General features: G+C 32.1%; 1 protein-coding gene across 1 annotated transcript in view; it reads left to right on the top strand.

Annotated features, from left to right (window-relative positions):
- The window catches only part of LOC127733366 (ferroxidase HEPHL1-like), a 60814-nt gene that overhangs the window by 8130 nt on the left and 29746 nt on the right, over window positions 1–22938 (top strand). Inside the window, exons 2-3 of the mRNA XM_052242735.1 lie at window positions 16248–16492; window positions 20525–20737. Coding sequence (XP_052098695.1) covers window positions 16248–16492; window positions 20525–20737 — 458 coding nt within the window. The remainder of the gene's footprint in view (window positions 1–16247; window positions 16493–20524; window positions 20738–22938) is intronic.

The raw sequence follows: 22938 nt of genomic DNA, 5'->3' as shown, positions 1-22938 counted from the left end.
ATACCGAATGAGTTTGGAAATATATATCTTATATGCAGGTAAAGATTGTTTATATGTCCCTTTGATATCATTCGCCTCTCTTTTGTTGCTAAGGTGGGGGTAATTTATAAATTCCAAATTAAATTTTTTGTTTGTTTTTTTCTTAAAATGTCCTGTACCAAGTCAGGAATATGGCAGTTGTTATCAGACTGTCCGTTTCTATGTATGTTTGCGTTTGCTTTTGTTGACGTTCAGTGTTTCTCTTGTTCCGTTGTTTTTCTCTTGTTTTTCTCTTATAGTTGATGTGTTTCACTCGGTTTTAGTTTGTTACCCGGGTTTTTTTTTTTTTTTTTTTGCTTAATCGAATTGTGACTTTTGAACAGTGGTATACTACTGTTGCCTTTATTCGTTTGGGAAGACTTATTGTTTTTGCTCAGTTCTTCTTATTATTATTATTATTCTTCCTCTTCTTCTTCCTCTTCCTCTTCCGCCGCTTTTAAATTTGAACTTGTCCGCACCCGTTCTCCAAAACCGCTTGTCAGATTAACTTAGGGTTTCACAATATGTTAGACTAACATGTCTAGTGGTGCAATCAGGGTTTTGTTTGTGCAATGGGGTTTATAAAGGGGTACTTTAAGGGACAAAAAGAAAAGAGGGTTTTACTATAGAACCCTATGGGATTTTATTTTTTAAAATTTTCAAATGATTATAAATTGAAAACCGTTTTTGATAGACACAATCTTTTTAATTGAAAATGTTCTAAATGATAAAACCCATTAAATGAAATACATGGTTAGTCCCCAGGGGTCATCCCCAGCCCCTGCCATTTAAGAAAGTTCTAATACCTTGTACGTGGTCAAGATCCCCACCCCTAAACCATATTTATTCTGGTTTGTCATGCTAAGATGGTTTGAATGATATACAGGGTTATTCCCCAGGGGTCATCCCGACCCCCTGCCATTTGAGAAAGTTCTAATATCTTGTAAATAGTCAAGACCCCCACCCCTAAACCATATATATATTCTGGTTTGTCATGCTAAGATGGTTTGAATGATACACAGGGTTAGTCCCCAGGGGTCATCCCGACCCCCTGCCATTTGAGAAAGTTCTAATATCTTGTAAATGTTCGAGATCCCCACCCATAAACCATATATTCTGGTTTGTCATGATAAAGCAAATCAAATGAAATACAGGGTTAGTCCCCAGGGGTCACCCCCACCCTATGCCATTTAAGAAAGTTCTAATATCTTGTAAGTGGTCAAGATCCCCACCCCTTAACCATATATATATTTTGGTTTGTCATGCTAAGATGGTTTGAATGATATACAGGGTTAGTCCCCAGGGGTCATCCCGACCCCCTGCCATTTGAGAAAGTTCTAATATCTTGTAAATGGTCGAGATCCCCACCCCTAAACCATATATATTCTGGTTTGTCATGCCAAGATGATTTGAATGATATACAGGATTAGTCCCCAGGCATCACTAATGCATATAACTTTACTGGACCAAACCAATTTTCACTGGACTTTGCCCAATGTCAGGCGACCTTGGGAATTACGAATTATGGGAGCTTCGTTTGGGAGACTTCGTAACAGCATCCTGTTACAATCATTTCTTGTTTGTCATAGATTCGGATACTGATATGACCGCTTATGTCAAATTCGAGGTATACGTCTAAAAATGAGGCAAAGGAAACCGTGTCTGTTGTTTCTTTAATTTCTAGTTCTGCAGGCTAAATTAACGGAATCCAATCGGAAAAGTTTGGATTGTTAATGGAAAGAACATCATCACATTATCTGAATGTGAAATTAAATGATCTGGCTTCTTTGATCTTCTTGATTTTGACAAGTGTCTGAAGGAACCCCGACTCATACGAAAATAAGAAGAGGTCGGCAAGGAGAGGCGCACAGTTCGTTCCCATAGGAATGCCTCCAAATTCAACAAATATGTTGTCAATAAGGAACTCTATCATACTGATCACTTGTTCCTCAGTGTAGCATGTTTTACCCTTTTTGTCCATAATTTAACAAAATATGCCGTATGGTATCCCAAAGCAATAAGTTTATAGCGCATGCTTTCATTTTATTTTATTGAAAAGCATTGTAGATTATTTCTTTTGGACGATTTTTCAATTTCACATGGGGAATGGTGGTATACAGGGTTGAAAAATCAAAGGTTTGATATAATTAATTTCAGAGAAAGATCGAGATTTAAAACTCCTTGCAATACATTTATCAAATACAATACCCCTATCTGAATAATTTCATTTATTACATGTATGATTTCTTTGTGTTTGAATAAAATTCCATGCCATACAGGAATTGAAATGTATGTAAGAATTTGTTATAAGACTCATTCATCTTGCAATAGTATTTTTAAAAAATGACTTTCTTCACTTTACACAAGTATTCCTAACTTCCAAACTAAAAGACAAATTGAAAGAGTTAGTCCTGCTTTGTTTCATAAAATGAATGGCCAACGTAGATACAAGTAAGATACAAGTATCTTGTCTAAGGGAGAAATAAATCGTACTTTGTAAAAAAGTCACTCGGATTCAAACAAAAAATTCTCTGAAACTGACATTATCAAAAAAATGAAAACAAACACGTAACAAATTTTATCGTCCGAGGCACTGTTCTTGATTTACCTTCATCAGGAACGCTCAAAGCCTAATAATTGAAAGCAAAGGATGTACAAGAACCGAAACAGTTGAAGAGCTTTATGACCAAAAAGTACCTAAAAATAGGTAGATCAATCGAAGGTCAACTTTGCCTGAGTTGAAACCATTGTTTCTTTATTATTTCAAAATTTATAAACGGACGTTTTAGAAAGGTTGGTTATCAATCATAACAGCACTGAAGGCTTGTTTTCTTAAAGGGGCACTAGCTACGACATATATAAAAAAATCTGAATATGATTTTTTTTTTTTGTTCAATCATTACTGAAAGTAGAATACTGAAATAACAATTCGCTTTTAGCAGCCTGTATGGTTCAATTTTGTTAAAATAAGCTAAAAAAACATTGATGATGCATTATTCACTTGCAAGTGAATAATTCGACCTCATTGAATCCGTATTCATGTGAACTTCAATTTAACCCCTTGGCTAGAAATAGATAATGCATGAATTGTGCGTGTTGAGTTATTTAAAGGAAAAAAATGTCAACATTGAAAATGAAACAAAGGTAAATCATTTGATTGACTGATTCGATCCGCAAAAATCATTCTTATACAGGTAAAAAAGATGATTAACATATATTTCAATCTATAATATGAAATTAAACAGACCTAGAAAAATCCAATTGCACGAGTTTCAATATCTATTTATATCTGTATTTGTGTTTATATCGCTTATATGGCCATCGGATGTGTTCGGAGGTCAACTCGATAGTTAATTAGATTGCGCCTAGACTAAAATACACACGAAACGAAGCTACATATTCTCGGGCCCATGCCCTGTAAATTGTTTATTTTAGACTTTTTATAATTTGGTTAAATGTTTTACATTGTTATAAATCAAATATGAGAATTTGAGTCAAATCGGTGAACATAAATTTGACAGCTAGTGCCCCTTTAATTGACAATATATTTATTATTTTTGGAGGACGTTTTTTTCCATCTTCCAATTGGCACTGTGCTTCCCTTCTGACCGACCTTTTCCTTTATTCATATGATGCTTACTTCATACAGGAGATTCTAAGGAAGAAAGATAAGAAGCTAGCATTATCCTTTAACTTCACTTTCCGCTATATAGATGATGTTCTCTCACTAAATAATTCAAAGTTTGTATATGACTATGTTGAACGCATCTATCCAATCGAACATGAGATAAAGGATACAACAGATACAGTTAATTCTGCCTCATATCTTGACTTACAAAAAAAAAATTGGCAATGAGGGTAGGTTGACAACAAAACGGCTTGTATTTCCTATCAATATTTCCTCAATAAAGGGTTGCTGCTCACAAGGCAGCTATTAAACCAAGAGTTCCAAGTGGTGAAGTTGAAATAATCCTTCAAAATTGACAAACAAACTAATAAGGAAGTGAAGACGGTGCGTAGACAGGTCGCGTGAGAGCACCTGCAGCTGTTTATAGATCATCGGCCATGCAAATCAAGACTCATTAAAATTGTCACAATAGGGAGTGTGACATGTTTTGATTCTCACTTTATTTTTTGGCAAACAGGCTCATCAAGACTATAATCCAAAACATTATGGATAATATTTAATAGTTGCCATATGCAATGATGTATCAAATTTATACTTCTGTACTTACAGTTGTTGTCTTTTATCATTGAAACAAAAATGACTGATAGGCTGTTTTGGGGGTTAGGAATGAACTCATCATAGATACCAGGATTGAAATTTTTTATTTGTGCCAGGCGCGCGTTAAGTCTACAAAAGACTCATCAGTGACACTCGAATCTAAAAAGTTAAAAAGGCCAAATAAAGTACGAAGTTGAAGAGCATTGAGGCCCAAAAATTCCTAAAAGTTTTGCCAAATACAGATTAGGTAATCTATTCCTGAGTAGAAGTAGAAAAGCCTTAGTATTTCAAAAATTAACATTGAAATCATGTTGAAATAATCGATGTTGTATATATTACACTGCGTAATTCATTAAACGAATAAGAATATTTTAGATAACTTTGGACCAAATCAACACTACAATCACCGTCTCATACGTTACCACTTATTTTTTAGGAACACTGTAAAATTGCACAATTTCAGATGACAAAACAATTTTCATTGCATTGTACTAATTGCTAGTAAAAAGTGGACAACCTGTATTGCGCAACATGACTTTACACAAGCTCCTACAGGCAGATATCGAGTACAAGCTCCAACTTTGAAGGAACTTCTGATCCTTTGCGCAAGAGTTCTACTACATGTATTTCCTGTACATGTAATGTTTGCAAACTCGGACCTTCGAATACCCCTTTTAATCGTGCTTTTACTGCAATAATTTTTACTTTATTGAAACGACTTATATAATTAGATACTAGTATTTGACGATTTTTACTGACCTATCATGTTCGAAGCGACAAAAATTACGGTCCCCGCATGATGCATATCAAAGTATCCATATGTAGCATTGGACACGGTGTGTTATGAGTGGGCGCTTTTCGGATTTTGCTACACCTTCTACATCAGACACCTTCCACCTGTTTTCCTAATAATTTTATTGATAAGTTGGATGATGCTTAGCACGAGAACGCGTACATCTATGATTGAGATATGTCCTTGGACAGATAATATATGTACGTCGGAGTGGGACATAAGAGGCTGTCCTTTACTCTATTTGTGTTTTAACCTTCTCATAGTTCCAAGTACATAGGGAAGTTTCTCAATAATCATATATCTAAATGTCATCGCAAATGCTGCTTCAAAAGAATGAGGACAAAACAAAAATACTCGTTTTCATGGTTCCCGTTTCTATTTCATGCTTCAAAATAACCTAAAAAATAAAATAACAAAAATACCGAACTAAGGAAAATTTAAAACGGAAAGTCCTTTATCAAATGGCAAAATCAAAAGCTCAAACACACCAAACGAATGGAAAACAACTGTCATATTCCTGACTTGGTATAGGCATTTGATTATGTAGAAAATGGTGAGTTAAATCTGGTTTTATAGCTAACTAAACCGCTCACTTTTATTTGTAATAACATAAACAACACGACGGGTGCCACATGTGAATCAGGATCTGCTTACCCTTCCGGAGCACCAGAGATTACCCCCAGTTTTTGGTGGGGTTCGTGTTGCTTAGTCTTTAGTTTTCTATGTTGTGTCATCTTTACTATTATTTGTCTGTTTGTCTTTTTATTTTTGGCCATGGCGTTGTCAGTTTGTTTTCGATCTGTGAGTTTGACTGTCCCTCTGGTATCTTTCGTCCCTCTTGTATGTCAGTCATATAGAATTCCATTATATTGACAATAATGTGTAAGCAAAACAAACAGACATAATAGGTAAAAGTGTCAAAAATTGTGGTACAGCAGTCAATATTGTGTTATAATCTTAATCACTATAAAAATATAACTATTTCAACAAAGAAAAACAAAATGGCATATAGACACTCTATAGACAAGTATGCAAGATGGCATATAGACACTTTATAGACTCAAGTACATAAGCAAAATGAAAGACAAGAATACAAAAATAACCATAGCACAATAACACAATGGCGGGATGTATAAATACCTAGCCACGCAAAAAGTATGTACCAAAAAATGGACTAAACAGTAAAGGTTAGAAATATACAAAGACAAATCATTAGAACACTATAACATTTAATTAAGATGATAAAAAACGTCAGTACCTAGAATCTATACTTCAAGACCATCATGTATTATTTGTCAAGTTGATACGGAATATTTATCAACAAGGTCTTGGTATCTTCCGATGAACTTTTGTTTAGAAAAGGACGAGACGTTCTTTGACATAACATGGTTCTTTAAGAAACAAACCTTACAGAATTTAATTTGTCTCAAACATTTAAAGGTAGAATACTAAAGGAATCATATCTACCTACCTCAGATTCGTTAACGAATTTAATGCGTGGTGAAGCATAAAATTCATGATCTCTTAATCAAATCTGTTTTCTGAATGGGCTTTTTAGTTTTTCGTTTATTGTTTGTACATAAATCGGGCCGTTAGTTTTCTCATTCGAATTATGTATTATTGCGGGGTCTTGTTTAGCTTGCTTTGCGTTATGGGTTTATCTCATTTTTGGAGGCTGTACGGTGACATATAGTTGCTATCATTCTACGTCATTTGGTTTCTAGTGGAGAGTTGGCTAATCGGTAATCATACCACTTCTTCTTATTTTTATGTTTTGTATGTAATAGTAAGCTGATTAACTCGTTATAATTAATTTTGTTATGTATTTATTATTATTCGAAAAACCGAATTTTACCATATGATAATATCGAAGTTTGAACATATTCAATTCTTTATAACAATTTTATTTAAATGTATTGCAATTCCTGTTTGTTATCTGTATTCTATTCATACGTAAGAAAGCATACATGATATTAATGGATTTATACACAAAGGGGTATTTTGTTTCATAGATGTCTTGAATGGAGTTTTATATACAAAGTTCAGAATGTTAAATCTTCAACCTAATTTTATATATATGATTTTTTTTTGTAATTTATATATTCACCTATGTTTCTTTGGCCTTTAATGTAGCATATAAATTAGACAGTGGTTACTTCATTAATCAGAGTCTCACACATCCGTGTCCGACAATACACTACAACGTTTTTTCGATCAAACGCATACATTACTGAAAAGTAAGTGGATATCTTCGTTATAATATTTCTTCATTTCATATATGCAAGGAGATACTGGGAGAATGTCAATAAGAAAGCGACACATTAAACTTTAAAAATGACTCTTGGGTTAATGATAAAACTAATTGAACCAAGTAATTTTCCCATTCGATATGATTAACATTCCCTTGTCTCTCATTTGCAATTCTAAATTGACAATTGATCGATAAATACAAAGATTTATTTACATGCATAGCCATTCTTAAATCAATCACTTCAAATGATAAACATTATAATAATAAATAAATCAAAGTCAATACCTTTCTTTATTTTGGCTGCAATAATTGTACGTGCAATTTTCAATGTTTGTATCTACCTGTTACCGTTCAAACTATTGGCTTTTATAAATTCAGAAAAACAGGAGTTAAGTTGTAAATGTTCCACCAAAATGAAGCGCAAGGACCTACATGTAAGTGTAGAAAACAGAAATAATTTGATTCTTAATAACTACCTGGTAGTATTTACGCCATACCACCACCACATTGATGGCTGCTTTATCGGTCGGTACGAACTCAAACCTCTTTGCAAGTACTTGGACTTTGTTTACTATTCTAGAAATAGGCACGTGATACACAAGAAAGGTCTGCTTGACTATGCATATAGTCCAGTATTACTGAAAATGAGTCCTATGTGAAATAAATTTATATATGAATAAATAACTGAAGTTTGTTACACGAGTCCTAAAGTATTATTGACAACTAATATTTCATTCAGTGAGTGTTCAACCCAAGCCAAATATTACTTTCGAGTTTCTTGCCAAATCTTAACGGATCGTGACATTTTAAACAATCAACACAGAATCATGAAACACGTAAAAAATAAGTGAATTTATACGACAATGTTAATGTTTTCCTATATAGTTCCATGCGTTCCTATGTGCCAATTAAAAAACTTTTCCATTACAGTTGTTAAATAATTGGGTGCATTTAATTTGTTTTTTAACGATCAATCATTACTATTTACCTTCAAGTGCATGTTTGTTTACATTCTTTCATCACTGTTTTCTCTCACACTTGTGCAGTGCGTTGATCGAAGTTCTAATGAGAGGTATCGTAGTTAAGGTTACTTCACGTGGAAAATTATCGGCGAATTAGTATAGTGAATAAATAAATAAACATGTGAACAATATCTAACATTGAAGAGACTCTGTTTATTTATTCATTCAGTATATCAGATAGACTTATACATATAGTTTCTCCAATGTTAGATATTGCGACGTGTTTATTTATTTATTCAGTATATCAGACATACTCATACATATAGTCTCTCCAATGTTAGATATTGCTGACGTGTTTATTTATTTCTTCAGTATATCAGACAGACTTATACATATAGTCTCTCCAATGTTAGATATTGTTGTCGTGTTTGTTTATTTATTCAGTATATCAGACTTTCTTATAAATACATACAGTCTCTCCAATGTTAGATAGTGTTGATGTATTTATTTATTTATTCAGTATATCAGACAGACTTATACATATAGTCTCTCCAATGTTATATATTGTTGACATGTTTATTTTTTAGCTCACCTGGCCCAAAGGTCCAATTGAGCTTTTCTCATCACTTGGCGCCCGTCGTCCGTCGTCGTCGTCCGTCGTCGTCGTTAACTTTTTTACATTTTGAACTTCTCCTAGAGAACCACTGAATGGAATGAAACCAAACATGGCATGAATGTTCCTTATGAGGTGTTGATCAAGTGTTGTTACTTTGTAGCCGATCCGTCATCCAAGATGGCCGCCAGCGGGGGACTTCGTTTAACATAGAACCCTATAGACAATACATACAAATGTCTTCTTTTAGAGAACCACTGAATGGAATGAAACTAAACATGGCATGAATGTTTCTTATGAGGTGCTGACCAAGTGTTGTTACTTTGAAGCCGATCCATTTTCCAGGATGGCCGCCAGCAGGGGACTTCGTTTAACCTATAGACAATACATACAAATGTCTTCATTTAGAGAACCACTGATTAGAATGAAACCAAACATGGAATGAATTTTCCTTATGAGGTGTTGACCAAGTGTTGTTACTTTGAAGCCGATCAGTCATCCAAGATGGCCACCAGAGAGGGGCTTAGTTTAACATAGGACCCTTTGGGAAATACATGCAAATGTCTTCTTTTAGAAAACCACTAAATTGAATGAAACCAAACATGGCATGAATGTTCCTTGTGAGGTGCTGAATAAGTGTTGTTACTTTGTAGCCGATTCATCACCCAAGATGGCCGCCAGCGGGGGACTTAGTTTAACATAGGACCCTATGGACAATACATACAAATGTCTTCTTTTAGAGAACCACTGAATTGAATAAAACCAAACATGGCATGAATGTTCCTTATGAGGTGCTGAACAAGTGTTGTTACTTGGTAGCCGATCCATCACCCAAGATGGCCGACAGCGGGGGACTTAGTTTAACATAGGACCCTATGGACAATACGTACAAATGTCTTCTTTTAGAGAACCACTGAATGGAATGAAACCAAACATGGCATGAATGTTCCTTATGAAGTGCTGACCAAGTGTTGTTACTTTGTAGCCAAGCAATCATCCAAGATGGCTACAAGAGGGGAACCTAGTTTAACAAAGGACCCTATGTTAAATACATACAAAAGTCTTCTTTTGAAGAAACCACTGAATGGAATGAAACCAAACATGGCATGAATGTTCCTAATGAGGTGCTGACTAAGTGTTGTTACTTTGTAGCCGAACCATCATCCAAGATGGCCGCCAGCAGGGGACGTGGTTTAACATAAGACCCTACTGGAAATACATACCCTCAAGATTTTTTATTAAATTACGGGGCCAATATTCAACCAAATCTGGCCTCAATCATCATTAGGGTATCTGTTATGATCTTAATCTATTTTTACATGATTTCCAAAACCAAAGTAGAATCAGGTGAGCGACACAGGCTCTTGAGAGCCTCTAGTTTATTCAAGTTATCAGACAGACTCATACATGAGTCTCTCTATTGTAAGATATTGTTGACGTGTTTATTTATTTATTCAGTATATCAGACAGACTTATACATATGGTCTCTTCAATGTCAGATATTGTTGATGTGTTGATTTACTTATTCAGTATATCAGACAGACTCATACATAGAGTCTCTCCAATGTTAGATATTGTTGACGTGTTTATTTATTTATTCAGTATATCAGACAGACTTTTACATATAGTCTCTTCAATGTTAGATATTTATGACGTGTTTATTTATTTATTCAGTAAATCAGACAGACTCATAAATAGAGTCTCTCCAATGTTAGATATTGTTGACGTGTTTATTTATTTATTCAGCATATCAGACAGACTTTTACATATAGTCTCTTCATTGTTAGATATTGTTGTCGTGTTGATTTACTTATTCAGTATATCAGACAGACTCATACATAGAGCCTCTCCAATGTAAGATATTGTTGACGTGTTTATTTATTTATTCAGTAAATCAGACAGACTCATACATAGAGTCTCTCCAATGAAAGATATTGTTGACGTGTTAATTTATTTATTCAGTATATCAGACAGACTTATACATACCGTGTCTCTCCAATGTAAGATATTGTTGACGTGTTTAATTATTTATTCAGTATATCAGACAGACTCATACATAGAGTATCTCCAATGAAAGATATTGTTGACGTGTTAATTTATTTATTCAGTATATCAGACAGACTTATACATACCGTGTCTCTCCAATGTAAGATATTGTTGACGTGTTCATTTATTTACTCAGTATATAAAACAGACTTAGGTATAGTCTCTCCAATGTTAGATATTGTTGACGTGTTTATTTATTTATTCAGTATATCAGACACACTCATACATATAGTGTCGCTTATGTTAGATATAATAATTGTTGACGTATCAATTTATTTATTCAGTATATCAGAAACTTGTACGTATAGTCTTTTCAATGTAAGATATTGTTGACGTATTTATTTATTTATTCAGTATATCAGACAAACTCATACATATAGTCTCTCCATAGTTATATACTGCTGACGTGTTTATTTATTTATTTCGCTTATCAGACAGATTTATACATATAGTCTCTCCAATGTAAGATATTGTTGACGTGTTTATTTATATATTCAGTATATCAGACAGACTCATACATAGAGTCTCTCCAATGTTATATATCTTTGACGTGTTTATTGATTTATTTCGTTTATCAGACAGATTTATACTTATAGTCTCTCCAATGTTAGATACTGTTGATGTGTTTATTCATTTATTCAGTATATCAGACAGACTCATACATATTATGTCGCTTATGTTAGATATAATAATTGTTGACGTATTTATTTATTTATTCAGTATATCAGAGACTTGTACGTATAGTCTTTCATATGTTAGATATTGTTGACGTATTTGTTTATTTATTCAGTATATCAGACAGACTCATACATATAATGTCGCTTATGTTAGATATAATAATTGTTGACGTATTTATTTATTTATTCAGTATATCAGAGACTTGTACGTATAGTCTCTCCAATGTTAGATATTGTTGATGTGTTTATTTATTTATTCAAGTTATCAGATAGACTTATACATACAGTCTCTCCAATGTTATATATTGTTGACGTGTTTATTTATCTATTTCACTTATCAAACAGATTTATACATATAGTCTCTCCAATGTAAGATATTGTTGACGCGTGTTTATTTATTTATTCAGTATATCAGACAGACTCATACATAGAGTCTCTCCAATGTTATATATTGTTGACGTGTTTATATATTCATTCAGTATATTAGAGACTTGTACGTATAGTCTCTGCAATGTAAGATATTGTTGATGTGTTTATTTATTTATTCAAGTTATCAGATAGACTTATACATACAGTCTCTCCAATGTTATATATTGTTGGCGTGTTTATTTATTTATTTCGTTTATCAGACAGATTTATACATATAGTCTCTCCAATGTTAGATATTGTTGATGTGTTTATTTATTTATTCAGTATATCAGACAGACTCATACATATAATGTCGCTTATGTTAGATATAATAATTTGTTGACGTATTTATTTATTTATTCAGTATATCAGAGACTTGTACGTATAGTCTTTCATATGTTAGATATTGTTGACGTATTTATTTATTTATTCAGTATATCAGACAGACTCATACATATAGTCTCTCCAATGTTATATATCTTTGACGTGTTTATTGATTTATTTCGTTTATCAGACAGATTTATACTTATAGTCTCTCCAATGTTAGATACTGTTGATGTGTTTATTTATTTATTCAGTATATCAGACAGACTCATACATATTATGTCGCTTATGTTAGATATAATAATTGTTGACGTATTTATTTATTTATTCAGTATATCAGAGACTTGTACGTATAGTCTTTCATATGTTAGATATTGTTGACGTATTTGTTTATTTATTCAGTATATCAGACAGACTCATACATATAATGTCGCTTATGTTAGATATAATAATTGTTGACGTATTTATTTATTTATTCAGTATATCAGAGACTTGTACGTATAGTCTCTCCAATGTTAGATATTGTTGATGTGTTTATTTATTTATTCAAGTTATCAGATAGACTTATACATACAGTCTCTCCAATGTTATATATTGTTGACGTGTTTATTTATCTATTTCACTTATCAAACAGATTTATACATATAGTCTCTCCAATGTAAGATATTGTTGACGCGTGTTTATTTATTTATTCAGTATATCAGACAGACTCATACATAGAGTCTCTCCAATGTTAGATATTGTTGACGTGTTTATATATTCATTCAGTATATTAGAGACTTGTACGTATAGTCTCTGCAATGTAAGATATTGTTGATGTGTTTATTTATTTATTCAAGTTATCAGGTAGACTTATACATACATTCTCTCCAATGTTATATATTGTTGACGTGTTTATTTATTTATTTCGTTTATCAGACAGATTTAAACATATAGTCTCTCCAATGTTAGATATTGTTGACGTGTTGATTTACTTATTCAGTATATCAGACAGATTTATACATACAATCTCTCTTATGTTAGATATTGATCACGTGTTTATTTATTTATTCCATTTATCAGACAAATTTATACATATAGTCTCTCCAACGTAAGATATTGTTGACTGATTTATTTATTTATTCAGTGTATCAGAGACTTGTACGTATAGTCTTTCCAATGTTAGATATTGTTGATGTGTTTATTTATTTATTCAAGTTATCAGATAGACTTATACATACTGTCTCTCCAATGTTATATATTGTTGACGTGTTTATTTATTTATTTCGTTTATCAGATAGATTTATACATATAGTCTCTCCAATGTTAGATATTGTTGACGTGTTTATTTATGTATTCAGTATATCAGACAGACTTATAGATATAGTCTCTTCAATGTTAGATATTGTTGATGTGTTGATTTACTTATTCAGTATATCAGACAGACTTAAACATATAGTTTCTCCAATGTTAGATATTGTTGACGTGTTAATTTATTTACTCAGTATATCAGAGACTTTTACGTATAGTCTCGCCAATGTTAGATATTGTTGACGTGTTTATTTATGTATTCAGTATATCAGACAGACTTATAGAAATAGTCTCTTCAATGTTAGATATTGTTGATGTGTTGATTTACTTATTCAGTATATCAGACAGACTTAAACATATAGTTTCTCGAATGTTAGATATTGTTGACGTGTTAATTTATTTACTCAGTATATCAGAGACTTTTACGTATAGTCTCGCCAATGTTAGATATTGTTAACGTGTTTTATTTATTCATTCCGTATGTCAGACAGACTTATACATATAGTCTCTCCAATGTTAGATATTGTTGACGTGTTTATTTATTTACTCAGTATATCAGAAAGACTCGATCATACATAGAGTCTCTCCTATGTTAGATATTGTTGACGTGTTTCTTTATTTATTCAGTATATCAGACAGACTTATACTTATAGTTTCTTCAAAGTTAGATATTGTTTACGTGTTTATTCATTTGCTCAGTATATCAGGGACTTTTACGTATAGTCTCACCAATGTTTGATATTGTTGACGTGTTTTATTTGTTTATTCCGTTTATCAGACAGACTTATACATAGAGTCTCTCCAATGTTAGATATTGTTGACGTGTTTATTATTTACTCAGTATATCAGACAGACTTATACATATAGTCTCTCCAATGTTAGACATTGTTGACGTGTTTATTTATTTACTCAGTATATCAGACAGACTCATACATAGAGTCTCTCCAATGTTAGATATTGTTGACGTGTTTATTTATTTATTCAGTATATCTGACAGACTTATAGGTATAGTCTCTCCAATATTAGATATTGTTGACGTGTTTATTTATTTATTCCGTTTATCAGACAGACTCATACAGGCAGTCTCTCCAATGTAAGATATTGGTGACGTGTTTATTTATTTATTCAGTATATTAGACAGACTCATACATATAGTCTCTCCCATGTTAGATATTGTTGACGTGTTTATTTATTTATTCAGTATATCAGACAGATTCATACATATAGTCCCTCCAATGTTAGATATTGTTGACGTGCTTATTCATTTATTCAGTATATCAGACAGACTTATACATACAATCTCTCCAATGTTAGATATTGATCACGTGTTTATTTATTTATTCCATTTATCAGACAAATTTATACATATAGTCTCTCCAATGTAAGATATTGTTGACTGATTTATTTATTTATTCAGTGTATCAGAGACTTGTACGTATAGTCTCTCCAATGTTAGATATTGTTGATGTGTTTATTTATTTATTCAAGTTATCAGATAGACTTATACACACAGTCTCTCCAATGTTATATATTGTTGACGTGTTTATTTATTTATTTCGTTTATCAGATAGATTTATACATATAGTCTCTCCAATGTTAGATATTGTTGACGTGTTTATTTATGTATTCAGTATATCAGACAGACTTATACATATAGTCTCTTCAATGTTAGATATTGTTGATGTGTTGATTTACTTATTCAGTATATCAGACAGACTTAAACATATAGTTTCTCCAATGTTAGATATTGTTGACGTGTTAATTTATTTACTCAGTATATCAGAGACTTTTACGTATAGTCTCGCCAATGTTAGATATTGTTAACGTGTTTTATTTATTCATTCCGTATGTCAGACAGACTTATACATATAGTCTCTCCAATGTTAGATATTGTTGACGTGTTTATTTATTTACTCAGTATATCAGAAAGACTCGATCATACATAGAGTCTCTCCTATGTTAGATATTGTTGACGTGTTTATTTATTTATTCAGTATATCAGACAGACTTATACTTATAGTTTCTTCAAAGTTAGATATTGTTTACGTGTTTATTCATTTGCTCAGTATATCAGAGACTTTTACGTATAGTCTCACCAATGTTTGATATTGTTGATGTGTTTTATTTGTTTATTCCGTTTATCAGACAGACTTATACATAGAGTCTCTCCAATGTTAGATATTGTTGACGTGTTTATTATTTACTCAGTATATCAGACAGACTTATACATATAGTCTCTCCAATGTTAGACATTGTTGACGTGTTTATTTATTTACTCAGTATATCAGACAGACTCATACATAGAGTCTCTCCAATGTTAGATATTGTTGACCTGTTTATTTATTTATTCAGTATATCTGACAGACTTATAGGTATAGTCTCTCCAATGTTAGATATTGTTGACATGTTTATTTATTTATTCCGTTTATCAGACAGACTCATACAGGCAGTCTCTCCAATGTAAGATATTGGTGACGTGTTTATTTATTTATTCAGTATATTAGACAGACTCATACATATAGTCTCTCCCATGTTAGATATTGTTGACGTGTTTATTTATTTATTCAGTATATCAGACAGATTCATACATATAGTCCCTCCAATGTTAGATATTGTTGACGTGCTTATTCATTTATTCAGTATATCAGACAGACTTATACAACCACAAGAGGACAGGATAGGAAGTGTTTATAAGAAAGTGATGTTAAAACAGTTCACTGATGGTTCTTTCCGAAGGGAGATTAAACCAGCACCATGGATGGGATATGTTGGGCCTACAATTAAAGGAGAAACTGGTGATGTGTTGTATGTTCACTTCCGGAACTTAGCATCAAGGCCTTATGGACTTCATCCTCACGGTGTACAATATTTTAAAGACAGCGAAGGTACTTTATCTCAGGTCTTTTTACATCAAACTCATATTATTTTGCTTATAAATATTTATTTAGTGTACATTATATAGTTATAATCTCTGAATTATAATTATTATGAAAGGAGATGCGGTGTAGAAAATTTTAACCAAACGACACAAATTACTAATTCCAGGGGCCGGTTTATCGACTAGGACATGTCCTAAGATCATCTTATCTTTGTCCTAAGTGGGTTTATCAGACATGTCGTAACATAGGAAAAGTCATAGGAATCGTCCTAACTTTAGGACACCTATTTGGGTGTCCTAAGATGGTCTTAGGTTGTCCTAACTTAAGGATATATTTTATGATTGTTTATTTGTAAACACATACGACCTCTACCTATATATGTTTATTTAGGAAGTATTAATAATTTGTGTAGCAATAGAACGCGTACGGACTGTTATAATTCACTAAACTATTTGGGTGACATTAATATTATACGCATGTATGGATTATCACGTCCTTAACACAGGCGTTTTGAATCCCTCCTTTTCTAAATATTTTTTTGGTATATTTCAATTTTTATAAGTAAATGTTTTTTTTGTATTTTGACCTAATTTCACTATTTAAAATGTTCTTACTCTTATTCAAAAGATATTACAAAAACAGTAGCTAGTGTATATGTGATGCCCCTCTATTCATAGGCATCATATATATATATATATAAATAAATCACATTCAGTAAATGAACATGTAGGTTCAAATTGTTAAAACACAAACAAACAAACAAATTCAGAAAAAGGGGGTGGCACCCCCAAGCGCCTGTGATCCGTAATGAAATAATGTATGTACTCCGTATCTAAATGAAAGATGCACGAGATTTGCATTTGAACTCTGCAAATTATAAAACCATGACACTTCGAATTAAACTCGCTCTTAAATATATAATGAGTGTTACCGATAACTTTTATTACAAATAATTTGTTCAATTATTGTATAAACTTTTGTGTTTTTTTTTCTTAAAGTTTGAATGTATAATTATTATATACATATCATTTATTGTTTTGATATTGATACACATAATATTTCTAATCTTCAATCTTATAATCATTTACTACCGGTGAAATTCGATGCATTCTTAAACATTTAGAATTTTAAAATCCTATTTTTCTTTACGCTTATACTTAGGACAGTAGTTAGGATATCCTAGCTAAGATAGTCCTAATATAGCTTTAATGTGCATACTGAGACATGTCGTAAGTCGGTCCTAACTTTATCTTAATTTATTTCTAAGATAGGTCGTAGGACAGATCCTAGGACAGCTTCGATAAACAGACCCCATTTTAACATGAAATATTTGTGAATGGCGAATGTATGGATACCCTCAATATATATGCATCTTCCTTATTAATTTCAATTGAAAATATATGTTTAACACAATTCGTCTCAACTTACATAAATCAAACATTTACAATGGTAATGTTTGGAACGTTTGAGTCAAATTCTGTTTTTATATATAAATATATATATATATAAAGAATGTGGTATGACTGCAAATGAGACAACTATCCCCCAAAGTTCATATGAAGTGTAGGTTATCAATAATGATTACAGGCAACCGTACGGCCTTCAACAATGAGAAAAACCCATACCGTATAGTCGTCTATAAAAAGCTCTGACATGAAACAATTCAAGTGAGAAAACTAACGGTGTAGTTTATAAGAAAACAATTTACGAAAAACAAATATGACAGACATGAACCAACGACAACCACGGAATTACAGACTCCTGACTTTAGACAGGCACATAAAGAATGGCGGGATTAAACATGTTTGCTGGCGCCAAACCCTCTCCCTAACCTGGGACAGTGATGTAACAGTACAACATAAGAACAAACTATGAAAACCAGATTAAACAAACTATAAAAATCAGATTAAACAAACTATAAAAATCAGATGAAACAAACTTTAAAAATCAGATTAAATGTGCTTAATGCATCAGATCGAAACAAAGCACAACAACTGTCTAACAAAAACCAGTCCGGACGGGGCAGGGAATTTATACATCCCTCATGTTGTTTTTTTTAGGTATGTCATAAAAATTGGCTGCTGGAAAAATAGCTGCTGGCTTGGTTGGCTGCTTAAAGTGTCTTTCATAAAAGGTTTATATCTTTAAACCCGACTTCGAAAATATATTCCTTTAATGTTTTGTAATCTGTAGAATTCATCAATCTGTAGAATTTCTGACAAATATTAAATCTGTAATGATCTTGCAACCGTTCCGTTACCTCTCCACCACCTGATCCCTCTAAACTTTGCAAAAGTATCCGCCAGTAGCATCTGCTACGAGATTATCCGCCAGTAGCATCTGATACAAAATTATCCGCCTCTAGCAACTGCTACGAGATTATCCGCCTGTAGCATCTGATACAAAATTATCCGTCTGTAGCATCAGGTAAAAGATTTTTAATTAAATGACCAAAATATTAATGTGGTCTTACCTTTGCCAAACAATTGTGTTACCACTGTCAAATGATCTTCCTATTTTTAGAAAAATTATCTTTTCTTCCAGTTCATTTTTATTTTATTGCTAACAAATATGATCTATTACATTCTGCTTAAAGTAGTCCGCGTTTCTTCCGCCATATTAAATCGAAAATAGTAACAAACGATCGACTGTTAATGAAATAAGCAAATTTTGAGGCAGGAATGCAAATTAATTTGTAAGACTATCATTAACTTAACGATAATGATGTGATTTGATCTTATTATTTCGACTGTTTTTAAAAATACAGAAGACATTTTGATTGATTCAAAAAATTGTTAACTTTACATCATACGGGGAAATAACACAGGTAATTCAATCTTATAAAGGAATGACCAGCAATTTTTTACTATTCGGTCATAGCATGAAGAAAAGTACGATGAACATTTTATTCTTATTTTAACCTCAAGCATTTAAAAGAGAAAGTTTCTGATATTTTATATGAAACTGTCTTTCTATTCTCATACACTGTAACTATGCCTTTTCCTTGCATAATCTTTACAAAATGTCTTTCTATTCACATAACTATACATTTTCTATGTATAATCCTAACAAATTGTATTTCTTGTCGTTGGTTAACGTCCAGTGACAAATACTTCATTCATGTCTAGGACGACTAATGGTTAAAATGAAGTTTAATATTCATAAATGTACATACATTCTACAGTACATAATCATACACGTAGAGGTTTGATATTCATAAATCACATATATTCTACAGTACATAATCATACACGTAGATGTTTGATATTCATAAATCACATACATTCTACAGTACATAATCATACACGTAGATGTTTGATATTCATAAATGTACATACATTCTACAGTACATAATCATACACGTAGAGGTTTGATATTCATAAATCACATACATTCTACAGTACATAATCATACACGTAGAGATTTGATATTCATAAATCACATACATTCTACAGTACATAATCATACACGTAGAGGTTCGATATTCATAAATCACATACATTCTACAGTACATAATCATACACGTAGAGGTTCGATATTCATAAATCACATACATTCTACAGTACATAATCATACACGTAACGGTTTGATATTCATAATTCACATACATTCTACAGTACATAATCATACACGTAGATGTTTGATATTCATAAATTATATACATTCTACAGTACATAATCATACACGTAGAGGTTCGATAGTCATAAATCACATACATTCTACAGTACATAATCATACACGTAGAGGTTCGATATTCATATATCACACATTCTACAGTACATAATCATACACGTAGAGGTTCGATATTCATAAATCACATACATTCTACAGTACATAATCATACACGTAGAGGTTCGATATTCATATATCACATACATTCTACAGTACATAATCATACTCGTAGAGGTTTGATATTCATAAATCACATACATTCTACAGTACATAATCTTACACATAGAGGTTTGATATTCATAAATCACATATATTCTACAGTACATAATCATACAAGTAGAGATTTAATATTAATTTATTGAATAGGATCGTTGTACATGGATGGCACTTCCGGTAGAGATAAGTTAGATGATGCTGTACCACCAGGACAGACGTATACATACAGATGGTTCATGCAAAATACGTTTGCCCCAACAGAAGATGATGAGAACTGTATCCCTGTTGGCTACCATCCACATATCAGATCACGCAAAGACATTGATACGGGGTTGGTTGGGATCTTACTGATATGTAAACCTGGTAAGGTTGTCTACAATTAAAAGTTTGGTTATAACTAGCAAATGTATTCATATCTGGTAAGTAATCTTAGTGTAAGCAAGTAAATGTATTAAAATCTGATAAGTATACCCCACATGGTGCTAGTACCAGCCCGAACTTTCACTAATGTGCTAGCCTTTGCTCGGTGTTGAGGGTATTATTTTTACTTTGAGATGAAGAACAACATTCAAATGTATCTTTGTTTTATTTTGTTAAATGCGTGTCGGGATTTTGTGTAACGAATCATACTCATACACAATGTACTTTTGTTGTCGTTACTTGCATCATATTTTATGATTACTAACCTGTTAAGGTTATATTATTCGTGACAAATAAATAAACATAAGAAATATTTATAAGAAAACAAGACCAAAACCAAAAAAATAATCCCCACACTTTTTGGCAAGAACAAAAACAAATATAGAAAATAAAACTTTAAGAAGAAGCTTACTTACTTTTATAGTCTCTTTCGAAATCTGGCCCTCCCCCACACTTTTGAGTCTACTCATATGCCACTGAATGTTTTTTTACGTGCAGATAGTGTGTCACGTTGCCTACACGCGACGTTGGAATTAACGTCCCCATTTAAAACGGGAGAGCACCTAATACTTATGAGCTGTGAATGTTTATCTAATTACATACTTATCAGTTGTGTCTATTGTATGGGTCATTTTCAAAAAATGTCGAATTTTGAAATTGAAATATTTATTTAAAGTTATCAACCCTCTTCATAAGCAAATCAAAACAAACAGTACTTATGGAACAATATATAAAAAGACGCAATCTTGATAAAGTCATACAAGAATATATTTAAACATTTTTTGATAGGTGGTACAATATTTTGTCTCTTCTGTTACCATGTTCAACAGAAATTTCCGGTTATCTAGAAAACGTTTCGATAAAATTTTAAGCTTGTTTTTCATTGCCAATAAGATGGTTTTCAAGAGTAAAAACTTCTATATATTTCAATCTGTGAAATGAAAGATTATTTGTCAATATCCCATGTCGTACTGAAAAATGCCTCTAAAAATTGGATTTCAAAGGTTATAAAAATAAACACCGGTAATGCAAGTCTACGATAGTATCTCAATATGTTCAGCATTTTTTCTCTTTCTAATAAACCCAACATCAAGTAATTCCTCCGCATGTTGGTTTACTTTTGTCTTTATTTTATTGGTAACAAGAACGTACGTTAATGATATATCACCACATTAAGTTCTATCCTGTTGCCCTTTTTGTCTATCCTGTTACCGATAGCAGTATTGCATCTTCAAATGCTAAATTGCAAAGATTAAGACGTTATAACCTTTAGATGAGTTCAAACAACGAACCATTTCATTATGTGTACAACTGTATGTAATTTTAAACTTTTTAAAAGACGTTTCTGTCAAATATTGTCTTTCCTGTTACTGTAACAATAGTAACAGGATAGACATAACAGGATAGACAAATTTCTTCATTTATGAATGCTGTTGTGAAATAACTACTCCCTTTGATGAAGTGATAATGTTTTTCTTTTGTGATTTTGGTTTCCAACACGTTATTGCACTATTCACAATATATATTGGTATAATATTGGTGTAATTAATAAATATGTTCAACTTGGTAACAGCATAGACATGACAAAAGGGTACCCTCTAATTTGTTTCACTAAATGTCTTGAAATATCTTTTCTCTACACTGTTATGCAAAAAACGTGCTGTGTTAAGTTTTTAGGTTGCCTTGACCTTTTGAAAACAACACTGACTAGTTCAATATTCGTAGGGAAAAAAATTAACGGTTGATTTAATTAGCGGTAACAGGATGGACATAAACTTCATGTTCGCTGATTGAATTTAGTTTGTAGAAAAAATGTTACATAGAATAATAAAGAAGCTGCGATTTTTCGTTAGAGTTATTATTAACATTCTGAAAAAGTCCCTTTTGCAGATATCAAGGCAATCAGAAAATAGGAAAAAAATCATTTGAAATGTGTTACCCAGACACTGTACGCACATAAATTACGCAAAAATCAGACTTAAATATATTTTAATCTTATCAAAATAGATATAAATCGTGTTGATTATTAATGTTCTGACTCATAAATTATACAAACTTTCATTTAAGCACTTACAACTGCATTTTTCTTCAGAAATAAAAATTTTAGCATAGGTGCCAAGGCTCCGTGTTGAAGACCGTATTTT

The sequence above is a fragment of the Mytilus californianus genome, unplaced genomic scaffold, assembly GCF_021869535.1.
Source record: "Mytilus californianus isolate M0D057914Y unplaced genomic scaffold, xbMytCali1.0.p SCAF_3, whole genome shotgun sequence".
Lineage (NCBI taxonomy): Eukaryota > Metazoa > Mollusca > Bivalvia > Mytilida > Mytilidae > Mytilus > Mytilus californianus.
This window is presented reverse-complemented; position numbering and strand designations above follow the sequence as displayed.